This window comes from Pseudorasbora parva, chromosome 3 (genome assembly GCF_024679245.1).
Source record: "Pseudorasbora parva isolate DD20220531a chromosome 3, ASM2467924v1, whole genome shotgun sequence".
In the NCBI taxonomy this organism is placed as follows: Eukaryota; Metazoa; Chordata; class Actinopteri; order Cypriniformes; family Gobionidae; genus Pseudorasbora; species Pseudorasbora parva.
In genome coordinates this window covers 15,784,710-15,799,385 of record NC_090174.1, presented here as the reverse complement: position 1 = coordinate 15,799,385, position 14,676 = coordinate 15,784,710, and the positions used below count along the sequence as shown (strand labels likewise).

The 14,676-nt window shown below is 36.9% G+C and overlaps 1 protein-coding gene across 1 annotated transcript in view; it reads left to right on the top strand.

Annotated features, from left to right (window-relative positions):
- npr2 (natriuretic peptide receptor 2) overlaps positions 1-14,676 on the top strand; it is a 72,949-nt gene that overhangs the window by 30,189 nt on the left and 28,084 nt on the right. The window contains 2 exon segments of the mRNA XM_067437918.1: positions 2,017-2,137; positions 4,342-4,416. Of these exon segments, the coding sequence (XP_067294019.1) occupies positions 2,017-2,137; positions 4,342-4,416 (196 nt within the window).

Here is a 14,676-nt window from a genome sequence, read left to right as displayed (position 1 = left end):
ATGCAGTCTATGCACACTATACTGTCCATGTCCAGAAAGCTAATAAAAACATCATCAAAGTAGTCCATATGTGACATCAGTTGGTTGATTAGGATTAGATTTGAATCTTTATTTGAGGTTTGAAAACAAACGCGAAAGAGCAGACTGAAGCTGAATAAAGTCAAAGTTTTTGTTATTTTTGGACCAAAATGAATTTTCGATGCTTCAAGAGATTCTAATCTACCAACTGATGTTACATATGGACTACTTTGATAATGTTTTTATTAGCTTTCTGGACATGGACAGTACAGTGTGCTGTGCATAGACTGCATATGCTCTGTGACTAAATATAAAATATCTTAAACTGTCTTCTGAAGATAAACGGAGGTCTTACGGGTGTGGAACAACATTAGGGTGAGTCATTAAAGACATCAATTTCATTTTTGGGTGAACTAACCCTTTAACGCACTTACCAGCGACTAAACTCCATCAATTGGCATGATTATATAAGGGCTTCAGACAATCGGCACACCCAGAGGGCGTTCCCCTAATGCGTCACTATGCAGCAGAGTGAACCTATGAAAGAGAACTGTCCTTTTGTGTTCCACAGAGGAAAGAAAGTCCTACAGATTTGAAACACCATGAATTTTTATGGATGACCTATTCTTTTAAGTTAAAAACTGCCACATATACACTTTCAGTGAGTGACATTGATCGGAAAACAACTTCAATGTGAAAAGGTTTATATTAATAAGAGTTAGCACACTCTGACCACATCAAATATGGAGCAATGCCAGCAAGCTTTCAAAATAGAAGCAGTTTGGATTAATTTTCCTATACTTTATTTGTATGGTTTATTCAGGATATTTCTACTGCTGTGATATAAACTGCTTGCCACTCAATCAAACTGTTTCCAATCTACGATGTTCCCTTCAGTCAACGCTTCATAGAATTTTGACATTTTATAACAAGGATTTTCCCTTTGGCAAACGGCTGAGCATAAATTTTTGAGCCTGGCTCTTTAATTTGAAGACCCTGCCGAGGTTTTTTCCACCTCTCTGCCTCCAAAATCTGGTCTACAAAAACAAATAAAGGTGCTTGTTTTGGGGCTTACCAGGGTGGCTCTAAAAACGAGTAAAACCCTGTTGAAATGCAGACGCTGCAGTACTTACATTCTGCCATCTGGAAGTGTTTTACACCTTTTAGATTGTAGTGGAATGTGTGGGGGTTGCTTTATTTTCTCATACTTTGTTTTGAGTGCTCTGAAACGTAATTACGCTTCTCTTCATTGATATCCTCCTTTCGCAACTCTCAGACCACATCAGTGAAACATTCAGAGATTGATTTGTAATAAAAAAAGCAATCTTTGCTGTGAATAGAAGCTGTTGAGAAATAGCTGCTCCTCAGAGAGTTCCTCCAGATGTGTTGATTCACTTGGTAGTTGCCCATGTATGTATCCACATGGTTGGCTGGACTGCTTGGTTTACTTGAGTTTAAAAATAATATGCTGGTAAGGGCGCAACATCAGTGACCCTAAGATTGGCTTCATTTTATCGGCCAATCAAACTTCAACTCAGCCTTCTGCAAAAATTGTTTCCATCTTAGTTTAATGTTACATAGCAATGAACCTTTAGTCTAAGGGTTATTTAAACTAATTGTGTGAAATGAAATGCTATTTCCAAAACATTTTCATGGTGCTTACAAAGGCACATATCACTCTTATAATACTTTTTCAAAATCCTTACCCCGAAGTATTAAACTTTATCCCATCACTTGTCCTGCACTGTTTATGATATACAGACAAGATTAATAGCTAAAATTAATCAGTTTACAATAAAACAAGCAACCATCAAGAACACTTTAGCAACCTCCTAGCACTGCCCTAACAACCACTTGGAACATTTTAGCAACCACATAACAACACTGAAAACACCTTTACACCCATGTTAAACACTGGAAAATGTCAAAATCTAGTTCAGCATCTACTTGTGCCAAAACACTGTTTGCCCTTCTTGAATACGATCTGCTCTTTTCTAGGAAACTGAAGTTGGAAAAGGAGTTAGCTGGGATGCTTTGGAGGATACGATGGGAGGAATTGCAGTTTGAAAGTCCCAACAAATATCACAAACGTGCAGGCAGCCGTCTCACTCTTTCCCAGGTACAAGCGCTCACTGGTATTTTCATATCTTGAATAAAGCTGCATAAAAACTGATTTGTTTTCCAGTTGGTCACCTCTTAGCCCTAAAATGTATTTTAAATACACACATATATATATATATATATATATATAAAAGATCAAATCTATATTTTTAAGATGACATGTTTTTGTGTTTCTGTTTTTGTTTAAACAATGTTAAATAAAAGAGGTTCCCTTCTGTTTCAGTCCATATGGTTTTAATTTATCTCATAAAAATGCCTTTTTGGACTTGGCTGTAATCCCTGGCACTGTTTTTCAATGTCCATTTAAAACTAGATTCCTTGGGAATTACAATGATGGCTTAGTCAGTTAGCTGGTCCCAAAAGCTAGCTTGATTATATTAAACTGAATTCTCTTTCTCTTTAAATTTTAGAAAATATAAATTCATAACACACAAATCTGGGTCTGTTCATTTGCCAAAATATTGTTTAAAATGGGTATAAGGCCAATCATGTAAGATATAACTGACGTTATAAGATAATTTGAAGAAATTAACGCAGAAAAGATCAGTATCATTAGAGTTCACACATTCTTGACTAATGTTGTTTAGTTTGTTGAAGGTTGCTCAGTTTTATAGTAGCAGACTCATATTAACCAATTGTTCAAATGAGCTCCAGTCTGGCCATCTGGTCTCCTAATCAAACCTTACCCTGTATCTATGGATGGGGACCTTCCATAGACATGATTTTTATACTTTTCAAACTGTATTTTCTATTCCCTGCCCCTATACCTACCCAGATTTCTGCCTTTTTAAATTTGCATAATTCTGTATGATTTATAAGCTGTTTTTTTCTCACAAGGATCCCCCCACCAACACACACACACACACACACACACACACACACACACCTACACACACACACACACACACACACACACACACACACACACACACACACACGTCGTGTTTCCATGTTTTATGGGGACTTTCCATAGGCGTAATAGATTTCATACTGTACAAACTGTACATACTATCCCCTTACACTGCCCCTGCCCCTAAACCTACCCATCACAGGAAACATTCTGCATTTTTACTTTCTCAAAAAAACTCCTTCTGTGTGATTTATAAGATGTTTTCCTCATGGGGACCTAAAAATGTCCCCACAAGGACAAGGATTTCGGATATTGCCATCTTTGTGGGGACATTTTGTCCCCATAACGGAGGGATTACCAGCCCACACACACACACACACACACACACACACACACACACACACACACACACACACACACACACACACACACACACACACACACACACACACACACACACACACACACACACACACACACACACACACACACACACACACTTTTATACTGGAATAACTGTATATCCTATCCCCTTAACACTAACCCTTCCCCATCACAGAAAACTTTCTGCATTATTACATTTCCAAAAAAACTAATTCTGTATGATTTATACGCTCATCTCCTCATGGGGACCTCGATTTAGGTCCCCATGGAGACATGAGTCCCCATAAGTCAGTGTGCAAGTCCTCACCGGGATAGAAAAACATCAACACACACACAGATACATATACAGTGGATTTTATTAGTTTTTTTTTTTTTTTTTGGCCTCATACTTGGAACATGCGTTTTGAAGGCCAATGCATTTTCCAGGCTGCCGTATACAGTATTACACATTTTGGAGTCCCTTTCCAATATGTTCCACATCATTGGAATGAATGTATGATTCATTCTACTTCCCTGATGCTATTTAAATAAAGCTTCTAATGTTTTTTTCTTTTTTTTTCTCATACAATTATTTCTAATTCTTAACTGTTCAAGACATTTTTCTTTTTTATTCTGGTTATTAATAATCAGTTTGCGACTTTGGCTCAATCAAGCTAAAGTCAGTTTCATTAGCCTTTGGAAAAAGCTTTTTGTGTGTGAAGCAAATCAGATATCAGATCTCTTTTTTTATCTAGTCACCTTAAATATAATGGGGTCCAAAATTGTCACATTGAAGTCCTGGAATTAAAAAAAAAAAAACATAAACCAGAAAAAATACACTATTTTTAGATTAAAATGCTATACCAAGACTATTTTATGGTATAGCAAATTGTGACTGATCATGTGAGATGCAAAGGTAAAATGAAAAATGAAACTTGCATATAATTGCTTTGTCTTGAATGATTGTTAGTGTTGTGTTTCCTTTCCAGAGAGGTTCAAGCTATGGTTCCTTGATAACAGCTCATGGAAAATATCAGCTATTTGCAAAAACAGGCTATTTTAAGGTGAGGTTTAGTTCTTCTGACATCCTCCCTCTGCTGCACACCCACACACATGCGTATTCACTAGAGAAATGGAGAGTGGGTGCACTATCAGCTCAATGTGTTGCTTTAAGATCACACTTTAATGCAGCTTTGCTGCTCCTTAAGTCGATTCACAATGCTCTCTGTGCTACACCACGATAATTGGATCACAAATCTCAAAATGCCAATAACCTAAGTTGGATGCAGGTGTATTATTCCTCGATTTTTTTTTGTTGTAATTACAATTCATGACATCTTTGTTGACTGCATGGCTCAACTCCAATCCCCAGTGAACCTCCTCACTGTCTTCATAGCTACTAAGAGTCTAAAACAGCACTCTAGTTCAATTTAAATGTTCTTCAATGGCAGCAACTAAGTTAGTAATTCAATATAGAGGTCTTCACGGGTCCTAAACCCTGAAGAGACCATAAATGTGCTACATATAACCGACCTGAGCTGTGTTTCTCAAAAGCATCGTAAGCCTAAGTTGATCATAAAGACCAATTGTTCTACGATCAACTTAGGCTTACGATATTTTCAGGAGACATACCACTGTACCCGTCTATTATTTAAAAGTTGGACCTGGACCCATGCAGAACCAAGAAATGCAATAAATGTACTAACTGGAACCGATACGGACCCACCTATAATGTGAAAGCTGGACCAGGCCAGCAAGACATAGATTGACAAGACCCATTCGGAACATTTTCCACAGCAAATTGCTATTAACAAGTCAATAAATAAGTGGTAATAAAACGTTTTGTTTTACCAAGGTAGTAGCCATTTCCCTTGTACTGTGATGCATACAATCTTTATTTTTTGTGGGAAAATGACTGACTACATTATCCTGCTTATTTTATGCACAGTTATCAAATAAATAACTAAATGGGCTTGAAATATTGATTTGAATTGTTTTGTAAGGTGGTAAGTAGACCGACCACAGAGTATTAAAAAAAATATACAACTAGCGTAGCTATATAAGAATATGTTGCTTAGGACAATTGTCATTTATGCAGTCAAGTCATCTCATTAATATAGCGCTTTTTACAATACAGATTGTTTCAAAGCTGCTTTACAGTGCTAATTGGAAACAAGAGAAGTAAAGTTTGTAAACAAAATTTGAAGTTGGCTTGAGAAAGATAGACCAGAAAGTTAGAAAAAAGTTAATTTAAACATTTCAAGTTTGACGATTTTGAAGTCAATACAGTCTGTCAGAAAAAAATAGATAGATAGATTGATTGATTGATTGGTTGCTATGCGGTTGCTAAGGTGCTCAATATGGTTGCTATGCTGTTGCTAGGACACTCTGGGTGGTTGCTAGGGTGTTGCTTTGTGGTTGCTAAGTTACTTGATGTGGTTGCTATGGTGTTGCTATGTGGTTTGCTAGGGTATTCTATATATTGGGGACACAAATTGCGACTAAATATCCAGATAAAATGAATTACTAAATTAACAATACCAACTATATCAGTGATCTGCCTTAATTGGTGCTATATGATTAAATAAGCTGATAACCACCGAATTCTCTAGAGCGACTGTACAGCCAAATCAAATTTTTGTTGCAGTAATATCCTGTTTAACACTGATGCTGCTTTGAAACAATCGTCATTGTAAAAGCGCTATATAAATAAAGTTGACTTGTTGTGACTTGACTATTCTATGTGGTTGCTATGCAGTTGCAAGGGTACTTTGCACTTTTAGATTCTTTGGAATGAAAAGTAAATTATAAATAAAATATATTATTATTACTTAGGGTGGTCGCTATGGTACTCAGTGGTTGCTATGTGGATGCTAGGGTGTTCAGTGAGTGAGTGAGAATGATGAGTAGATAGACAAACTTATGATAGATAAAGAGAAAAAATGATAAATGGTTGCTAGGGTACTCAAGGTGGATGCCAGGGTGTTGCTGTATGGTTGCTAAGATACTTGGGTGGTTGCTAAGGTATTGCTATGTGGTTGCTAGGCCACTTGGGGTAGTTGCTATGTAGTTGCTAGGGTACTCAGGGTGGATGCTATGGTACTCTGTGGTTGCTAGGGTGTTGCTACCTGGATGCTAGGGTATTCTCTCTCTCACTTGTATGTGAGAGAGAGAGAAAGAGAGAGAGTGAATGAGTCATTGAGAGTGTGTGAGAATGATGATAGAAATAGACATAAGATAAATAAGTTTAAATGAGTCTCAATGACTAGATATAGTTCATAGAATGGCAGTTTGATTGAGTCTAGGCTTCAGTGTTTAATTTTGAATTTTTGACAGTTGGACAGTTTGAAAATCTGAACATTGTCAATGAAAGTCAGTGGGAGTTTTTCCGAGATTTGATCGGAAATTTTTAGGAAAACCATAACTCCGAAAAACAGTCAAAACAGTCTGAAGGTTTAAGCCGAATTTTGAGTATGTAGAATTAAAAATCTAGAGTTAGAGTTGTAAATTTTAGGGTCAGAAGAAGCCAGTGGCGCCTCCAGAAATGTTTCATAGGGGTGGCCAGATGGGGCCACTTAAAATCTTGGGGTGGCACACCAAAACTAGAAACCATAATTTCAGAATTGTATTCTACTGGTGTAGTAAACCGGCCTGTAGCACGTCACGACACATAATTCTGCGTCGTCTTTTACTAAAAAATATTTTTTGACTTATTTACTTACCAGTAGTCTTCGTCTTCTAACGTTAACTTCTTTACACACAAAAAGACTTATTTTAAATATAAAATACATATATAAAAGTCTTGGGCATGTCAAAGATTTGTAACAACTTTAGCTTTGATGCATTGTTAGTTTTTGTGCAGCATCAGATTTTTTTCTCCCTCATTTACTGTTCATGGCTGTTTTTGCCCCATTGACTTCCATTATAGCCACAAAAAAATTATTGGAAAGCCATGACACCATATAATCATGAATTCTTGATTGTTGGTGGTTTTCCCAGTTGGGAAGAGGTAAAATGTGTAATTTTTACAGTTGATAACCAGGTGGCACCATTAACCCTTTAGATAGGCCTGTGCTGAAGAAAAAAAAAGAAGCTTAGTTTCTGGCATTTGTATAGAGTATAATAACTGCATATAAATGAGGGATTCAAAAAATGTAAATCTGATGCTGCACACAAACTAACAATGCATCAGAGCCAGTGTTGTTACTAATCTTTGACATGTCCAAGACTGTGATAAAAGGTCAAAAAATATCCAGTCCACAATTACTTTTTATATTGAAAAATAAGTTATTTTGTGTGTATGTTTTTTTTTTCCAAATCAGTTTTGAATCCGCTTTTGAAAATAATTTATGAACTTAGTTAAAGAGTTAAAGAGTGATAAGAGTGACAATGAAACAATGACAGCAGCTCAACAATAAACATGGAATCAAGTATGTAAACTTGCAACAGAACACATTTTAAAGTATTTTATTTTTGATTATTTTATTTATTTCTAAAGATCTCTTTAGTAGCCTGTATTGGTGTACTTTAAAGGGATAGTTCAGCCAAAAATGAAATTTCTGTCATCATTTACTCTCCCTCATGATGTTCCAAACCTGTATGAGTTTCTTCGTTCTGTTGAACATAAAAGAATATATTTTGAAGAACGTTTGTAACCAAATGTTTGCTTTGGGGGCAACATTGACTTCCATGGTAGGAATGTGTCTTCATATGTATTCTACATAAAGAAATGCATACAGGTTTGGAACAACTTGAGGGTGAGGAAATTATGACAGATTTTTCATTTTTGGGTGCACTGTCTCTTTAAGCAGTCATTCTGAACCAGTAACCACTTTACTGACTATTCTGAAATTCAAAAATGTTTAATCCTCTTTATTAATTTACTATTATGACTATATTATTATGTAATTATTTGTCCCATTTTAATCTAAATATTTTTTAAATATCAAACTGCTAAATGATAAATTGATAACATTAATATGCTATAATCTATTATTTAACCGTTCTAATATCTAGAAAAATAAGTCTGCCAAGCTCTGATAATGTATGAAATATTATATTATCCATTAAAAAAACAATAGGCCTACCTTTAGTTCACGGATGTGTCTGTCATCGCATGCTTTCAGTCAGACAGTCTGAGACACTGAAATGCTTCTCTGCAAAGGGTGCAGTTTGTCTTAGGTTCATCTTAAGTTACTGGACAGACCCACTCATGATACCTTTTTTTTCTATTCAGCCCTATATCTGGAAACCCTCTTGCGTTCAAACTGTGGACGCGAGCTCGACATTTTTTTAAAAAAGCGCGCAAGTTTCCAGCGCATGTTCTCGAGACTCCGTCGCTATGGCAGCAAAGCGCCGCTAAAACGCAATCTTGTGCATCGCGTCCGTATTGGTTTGATACGGGATGCGTCATTTTGCTTATTCTAAATATTGATTGGGGTTGTCGGTACACGATCCGTTCCACCTGCACGATCCGTTCTACGCATGCGCATAATTACGTAGTAGAAAACGTCACGGTTTTCCTACACTATCGGTACAAATGAAACACTTGACGGCAAGGCGGCACAATTTGCGTCATATTTGTGTTACATTTAACAGCATGTCTATTTTGATGCTTTTAAATGTAACACAAAATAAATAGCAAAGGACGTGAGTCGTTACATGAACGTATGATCAACCGTCAAAGACGGTTTGTGCCGTTTTTTAAAATTAATATCTGCTAATAGTTAACCTTTAAATTGAGTAATTTTGTATTAGTATGGATCTATATAGGCTATCTATATAATCTAAATGAGGAAAATAATCCCTTCAATGTTGTTTACAGAAGACAAGGGACATAATACCCTACCGCATCTGGTGATATAGACTAGTTTATGTGAATATTAAACAGCAAAAAAAACTATTTATGCTACGAATCCTGAGTGTCCTCCTGACTCCTGTGTGTGTGGGTATGAATGGCGCTGATCCGCAGTTTACCTCAAACCCATAGGCCTACAAAGAATTGAGCTTGACAGTCGTGTGATTCCATCTCATACGAGGACATAAACGCATGTCTGTCATCTCCAGAGCCACTCTGAGAGTCACTTCATCTGCGTTTCACCGTTTCATTTGAGAAAAACCACCGTCATATCATAAACACGCAGAAACTAAAAGGTATATTCACGGCAACTCGTCAAAATGAAAGTTCGGTTTTACTTGAGAAATATATCACTGTTGTACTGTAGAATTTGTGGGAAATTTAATAGAAACTAAATTAAAATGAAAACAATAATAATATTGTTGTTTTATGAATTAATTAAGTTGCTATAACCTACTATTTACTGGTAAATATTACAGCAAACAAACATCACAGACAATGGCAGACCAATGCAGCTCTTGCATAATGTCAATAATACTTCTATAATGACTTGTGTAAAATTATTTTCAATGTTTGATGTTGACTGCTATGTGTAAATGACTTGAAAGAAGCATTTGTTCACACAGAAGTTTTATTTATGAGTACAAATACATACACACACACACACACACACACACACACACACATGTCTCTCTCCCTCCGTCTCCCACACACACACTCTCTCCCTCTCACACAGAGTGTGGGGTGCACAGTCACCCAGATACACCCACACTAACAAAATGTATATGGGTGACTGTGCACCCCAACTCCAGCATTTACTCTCAGGTTGAGGGCGTCTTTGCAAATTATCATGAATGTTTCCATGTCCTGGAGGTTTTCAAAAATAAACGTAAAAGGCTCCATGGCATCACAGTTCATCAACTCCAGCTCCCTCCATGCTTTCCTTCGTTCATCATGATCCATGGACATGTATTTTGGTTCTTGCACCTGGCCAGTGAAAAGCCCAACACTGTTCCTCACAATGTATTCTGCCTGGTACATATGTTTCAATGTGAGGAGCACCTCCTCCACTTCTACTTGTTCCTCCTATGACAAAGTAAAATACCATTAATACAACATAAGATGTTTTGGGTCTTTCAAAAGGGGCCTTAAGACATATTTTCAGCATAAATTAAATAGTTATTATTAGTTATGGTTTTTTATGCTTTTATATTGTATTTTCATTAGGCTATTAATTGCGAACCTTTGTACTGTTTTTATTTGTAAGCCACTTTGGACAAAAGCATCTGCTAGCTCAAATAAACCATAACATGCACAAAGTAAATACAGGTAGGTCTCACAAAATTTGAATATTGTGGAAGTTTCAATAATTCAAATTTACAACGTGAATCTCATACGTTATGTAAATTCATTAGACACTATGCGAAATATTTATATTATGCATGTTCATTTTGATTACTACAGCTTATATCTAAAGAAAACCCCAAATTCAGTATCTCACAAAATTAGAATAGCACATACAACCAAAAATAAACAAAAATTTAATTACAGAAATTAGGATGTTTTCCCTGAACTCTGTCAACACGACTCACTGTCAATTAATCGGCAGCAGTCTGCCTTTATCCAGAAACAGCTCAGATAACGTGACAGTAGTGTATAAAACTGTTACAGTCACCGACATAATATTTCTGTCTTCATCACAGCACAGAATAACAAAATACGTCCATAAGAACCTATTTATTATTTAACGTCCGTAAATTAAAACAGTGGACAGTATATTAGTTCATCATTTGTGTTCTGCATTGGGCTATGTGTAAATAATACGAAAATAAAAACTGCATGTAGGAGTGAAGAGGTTTGCTCCAGTCATGTAAACATTTTACTGCGATTAACTCCTTACTCTGATCATTGGAAAAAAGCGCATTATTGGTGTACATTAGGGATGTCAACGATTAATCGATGATCAATTAATTGTCGATAAGACATTTGATCGATAAGACTTATCGATCATCGATTAAGCAGGGTCATGCGCGTGCGTGCTGCTCAACCGCAAAACGGGAGGAAAAATGATGCGAGCGTGCCCCAGTTCTATTTGGGACCATTTTACAGCTGGAGTTACTCCTTCATCATGACTGCAAGTTTGCATGTGCAGTCGCAGCCTTTTGTTTTGTGCAAATGTAAGTTGTAATATTGTGTTTATATTGTGCAGGCCTATCTATAGCTGATTTATCTCATAAGGACGCATTTGGTTAATCATTAACGTTAGAGGCGGTAGTTAAAGCATGGTGGTGATCAGCTTCAGCTCCAACAGCAATGCACAGCTAATAATGACTATTATTGGGACTGTCATATTACACAACATTAATGAGAACACTAGTGTAATAAAACATTGTGATTGTTAATTATTTAGGTTTATTTGCCGTGTGTTTCATTGCATTGATCCAGGAAGAGCACATGCACAACATGAGTCACGCATTCTGACTCGCGCATGTAACTTAGTTCAAGTGCACTTGTGCATTCGCATCAGATTGTGCTGAAGTAATTTGAAATATTACATTTATTTTGTAACGTTATATATGTGATGAATCAGGATGCGTTTCTTTTAGTGAAATAAAACGCACTAGCAAGTGGCTTCAGTCAGTGATGGCTACCGGTTTTCATTCAGTGCTTCTGCTTTAGCGCATACAGAGCAATGCATAATAACGATGATTGGGACTATCATATTATATACCAGAAACGAGAACACTATTTTAATAAATGGTTGTAAAGTCATTGGGTTAAGGTGCCGTGTTAAGAGCGTTCTAGGAGGAGCGTGTGTACGCGTCTCCCATTCTGAATATGAATATCAGCAACTCAATTCAAGTTCACTTGTGCATTCGCAAAATTTTGTGTAGATATAATTTGTAATATTTTGTTAACTTTATATAAATCTGATTAATCTCATATAGGAAGCTTTTTGTTTAGTTAAATAATGCGCTAACAAAGAGATTCAGTGCCTTACCTTGCCTAACTTACCGGTGTTAATTCAGCGCATCCGCTTCAGCTCGCGCAGTTCAAACAGCAACGCACGACTAATAATAACTATGATTGGGACTGTCACATTACATAACATTAATGAAAACAATATTTTAATAAATCGTTTTGAATTAATTGGGTTGAGGTGACGCTTCAGCACGTTGCTCTTGGAAGTGCGTCCACACATTCTGAATAACAGATCTGAGGCGGGGTTCGTGTTGTATTACAGGTTATATTTGGTTATTAAATAAGTAATTTAATTAAATTATAAATCCATTTGACTGTTTGTTACGATCTTCTATTTTTGAATATATCACATGATGTAGCATGTTGTATACATCTATATAATGTTTCCGTTTCAAGTTTTACATTTAATTCAGTAATTCACACACTTTTCCAAAATATTCTAATTTTTGGAGACCTACCTATATAGAATGCATACGTGGAAATGGTTGTCTGGTTAGTTTGGCCATACCTTGACTATTTGGGGTCGATAAAGGCTGTAAATAGGTGGTAGGGTGCCTGCCATCAGTTGTTCTGCCTCCTCTGTCCAGAAGGCAAAGCGCTGCCCTAAGTTCTGCCCATGCCTATTTAAAAGTATGGTACTGTTAATGCAGCACAATTGTAAAGCAGACATTGCAAGCAATGTTTTAGTGCTTGAAATGTGTCCTACCTTGCGATCGAGAATTTCTCCAGGATCTGGAGACACCACCACTTCCGAATAGATGGTATGTCAGTCTGTAATATACATGTAATATTGGAGTCTTGCATTGTTTGTTTTTTAACATTCTTGGATACATACATTACATGAACTACAACTTACATCCAAAAAGTGAAACATGGCACCAGTACAGATGCAGAGGGCATACTGTTAAAGAGAAAAATAATGACTTTCTGTGATCAGGGGCGTAGCACCAAATTTTGGGCCCTGGGTACAAACCATCTTGCTGGGCCCCCGTACCATGTATGTGTATGTATAGAAAACGGACTTCCCTGCCTTGGGCCCTGGTTACTCAGTACCCTTTATCCCCCAAGTCCCACGCCCCTGTCTGTGATAGACAAACAATGTTTTTACAAAATGAATGCACTTTTTGTAACACATCACTTGAAGATATTAAACATTTATTTTTTGTATTGCCCTTTTTCTATTTCATTTTGGACTGACTTTAAAATAGATATTCCTAAAATTACTATTCCGCCCATTACTCCTAGCTGCTGCTACCCGTCTCCACTCACTTACCTCTTATAGCAAAATTTTTAGCCATGCGTGAGACCTTCTTCTTCAACGCCGCATCCACTAGCCCGTAAACCAAATATCGCTGAACGGCATCGTAAAGGGCAAACTTCTCTGTTTTTCCTCTGAACTCCATTTTCATTCTATAAGAAAAAATATTTTTTTTCTGTCAGAAACCCTTCTCTGACACCAAATCCTGTCAGAAAATATTACATGCTACTGTCATTTCTTCACAACTTTATAAAAATCATGTATGCAATATGAAATAAGGTGAACAATTACTTTAAAAAAACAAATTTCTGTCAGAAACCCTTCTCTGACACCAAATCCTGTCAGAAAATATTACATGCTACTGTCATTTCTTCACAACTTTATAAAATCATGTAATCAATGTAACCTCTGTTGTCAGTGTCATCTAGGCCTTATCACTTTATTTTTATTAGATTTCTTTTTTAGTCGTGAAGTTAGTTATAATATTTAAACAGTTTGTGCAAAAATAAAAAGTTACTCACCTCTGGAAATAGGCTTACTTTGTTGCCGAGTTGTTGCTGAGTGGATGATTTGCGGGGGGCAGTGGTATTAAACTTGACAGCAGTCCAATCAGCCAATATCTCCAAGGCACATGATGACAAGATGGTAACCTCTGGCCAATGATTTTATGATTTTCAATGATTTGACCCCAAACCCTCCCACCGAGCTCATACTCATACATGCTCCACTCGCCCATAGTCATACTTTGTAATTAACAACAATAATAATAAACATTAAAAAAAAAAAAAAAAATCGCCCATAGTCTGCAGCCAGACGCTTCTCTTTTCTTTTGCTGTGAGTGAATGAAAGTCTCGTGGTATAAATATGCGCATGCGTGGAACAGATCGTGCAGTGTCGTAAATAGTTGCAAAACAGTATTTTCATTTGCGCATGCGCATTTTCTAAAGAGTCTACTACGCATGCGTAGAACGGATCGTGCAGGTGGAACGGATCGTGTACCGACAGGGACTAGTACCTAGCGTCCCCCCCAAACCTACGCCATGGCCAGCGGGGTGGCCAGTGGGGTGGCCAGGGGTTGGCCAGGGGTGGCCGTGGCCACCCCTGGCCACCCCCTGGTGGCGCCACTGGAAGAAGCAGAATAATAATACACATCTATTAGCATTTCAGTAAGTTGGCTTTCCCAAGCCAACTTAATTAACGCAACAAATATTATTTTGGCTGTACAGC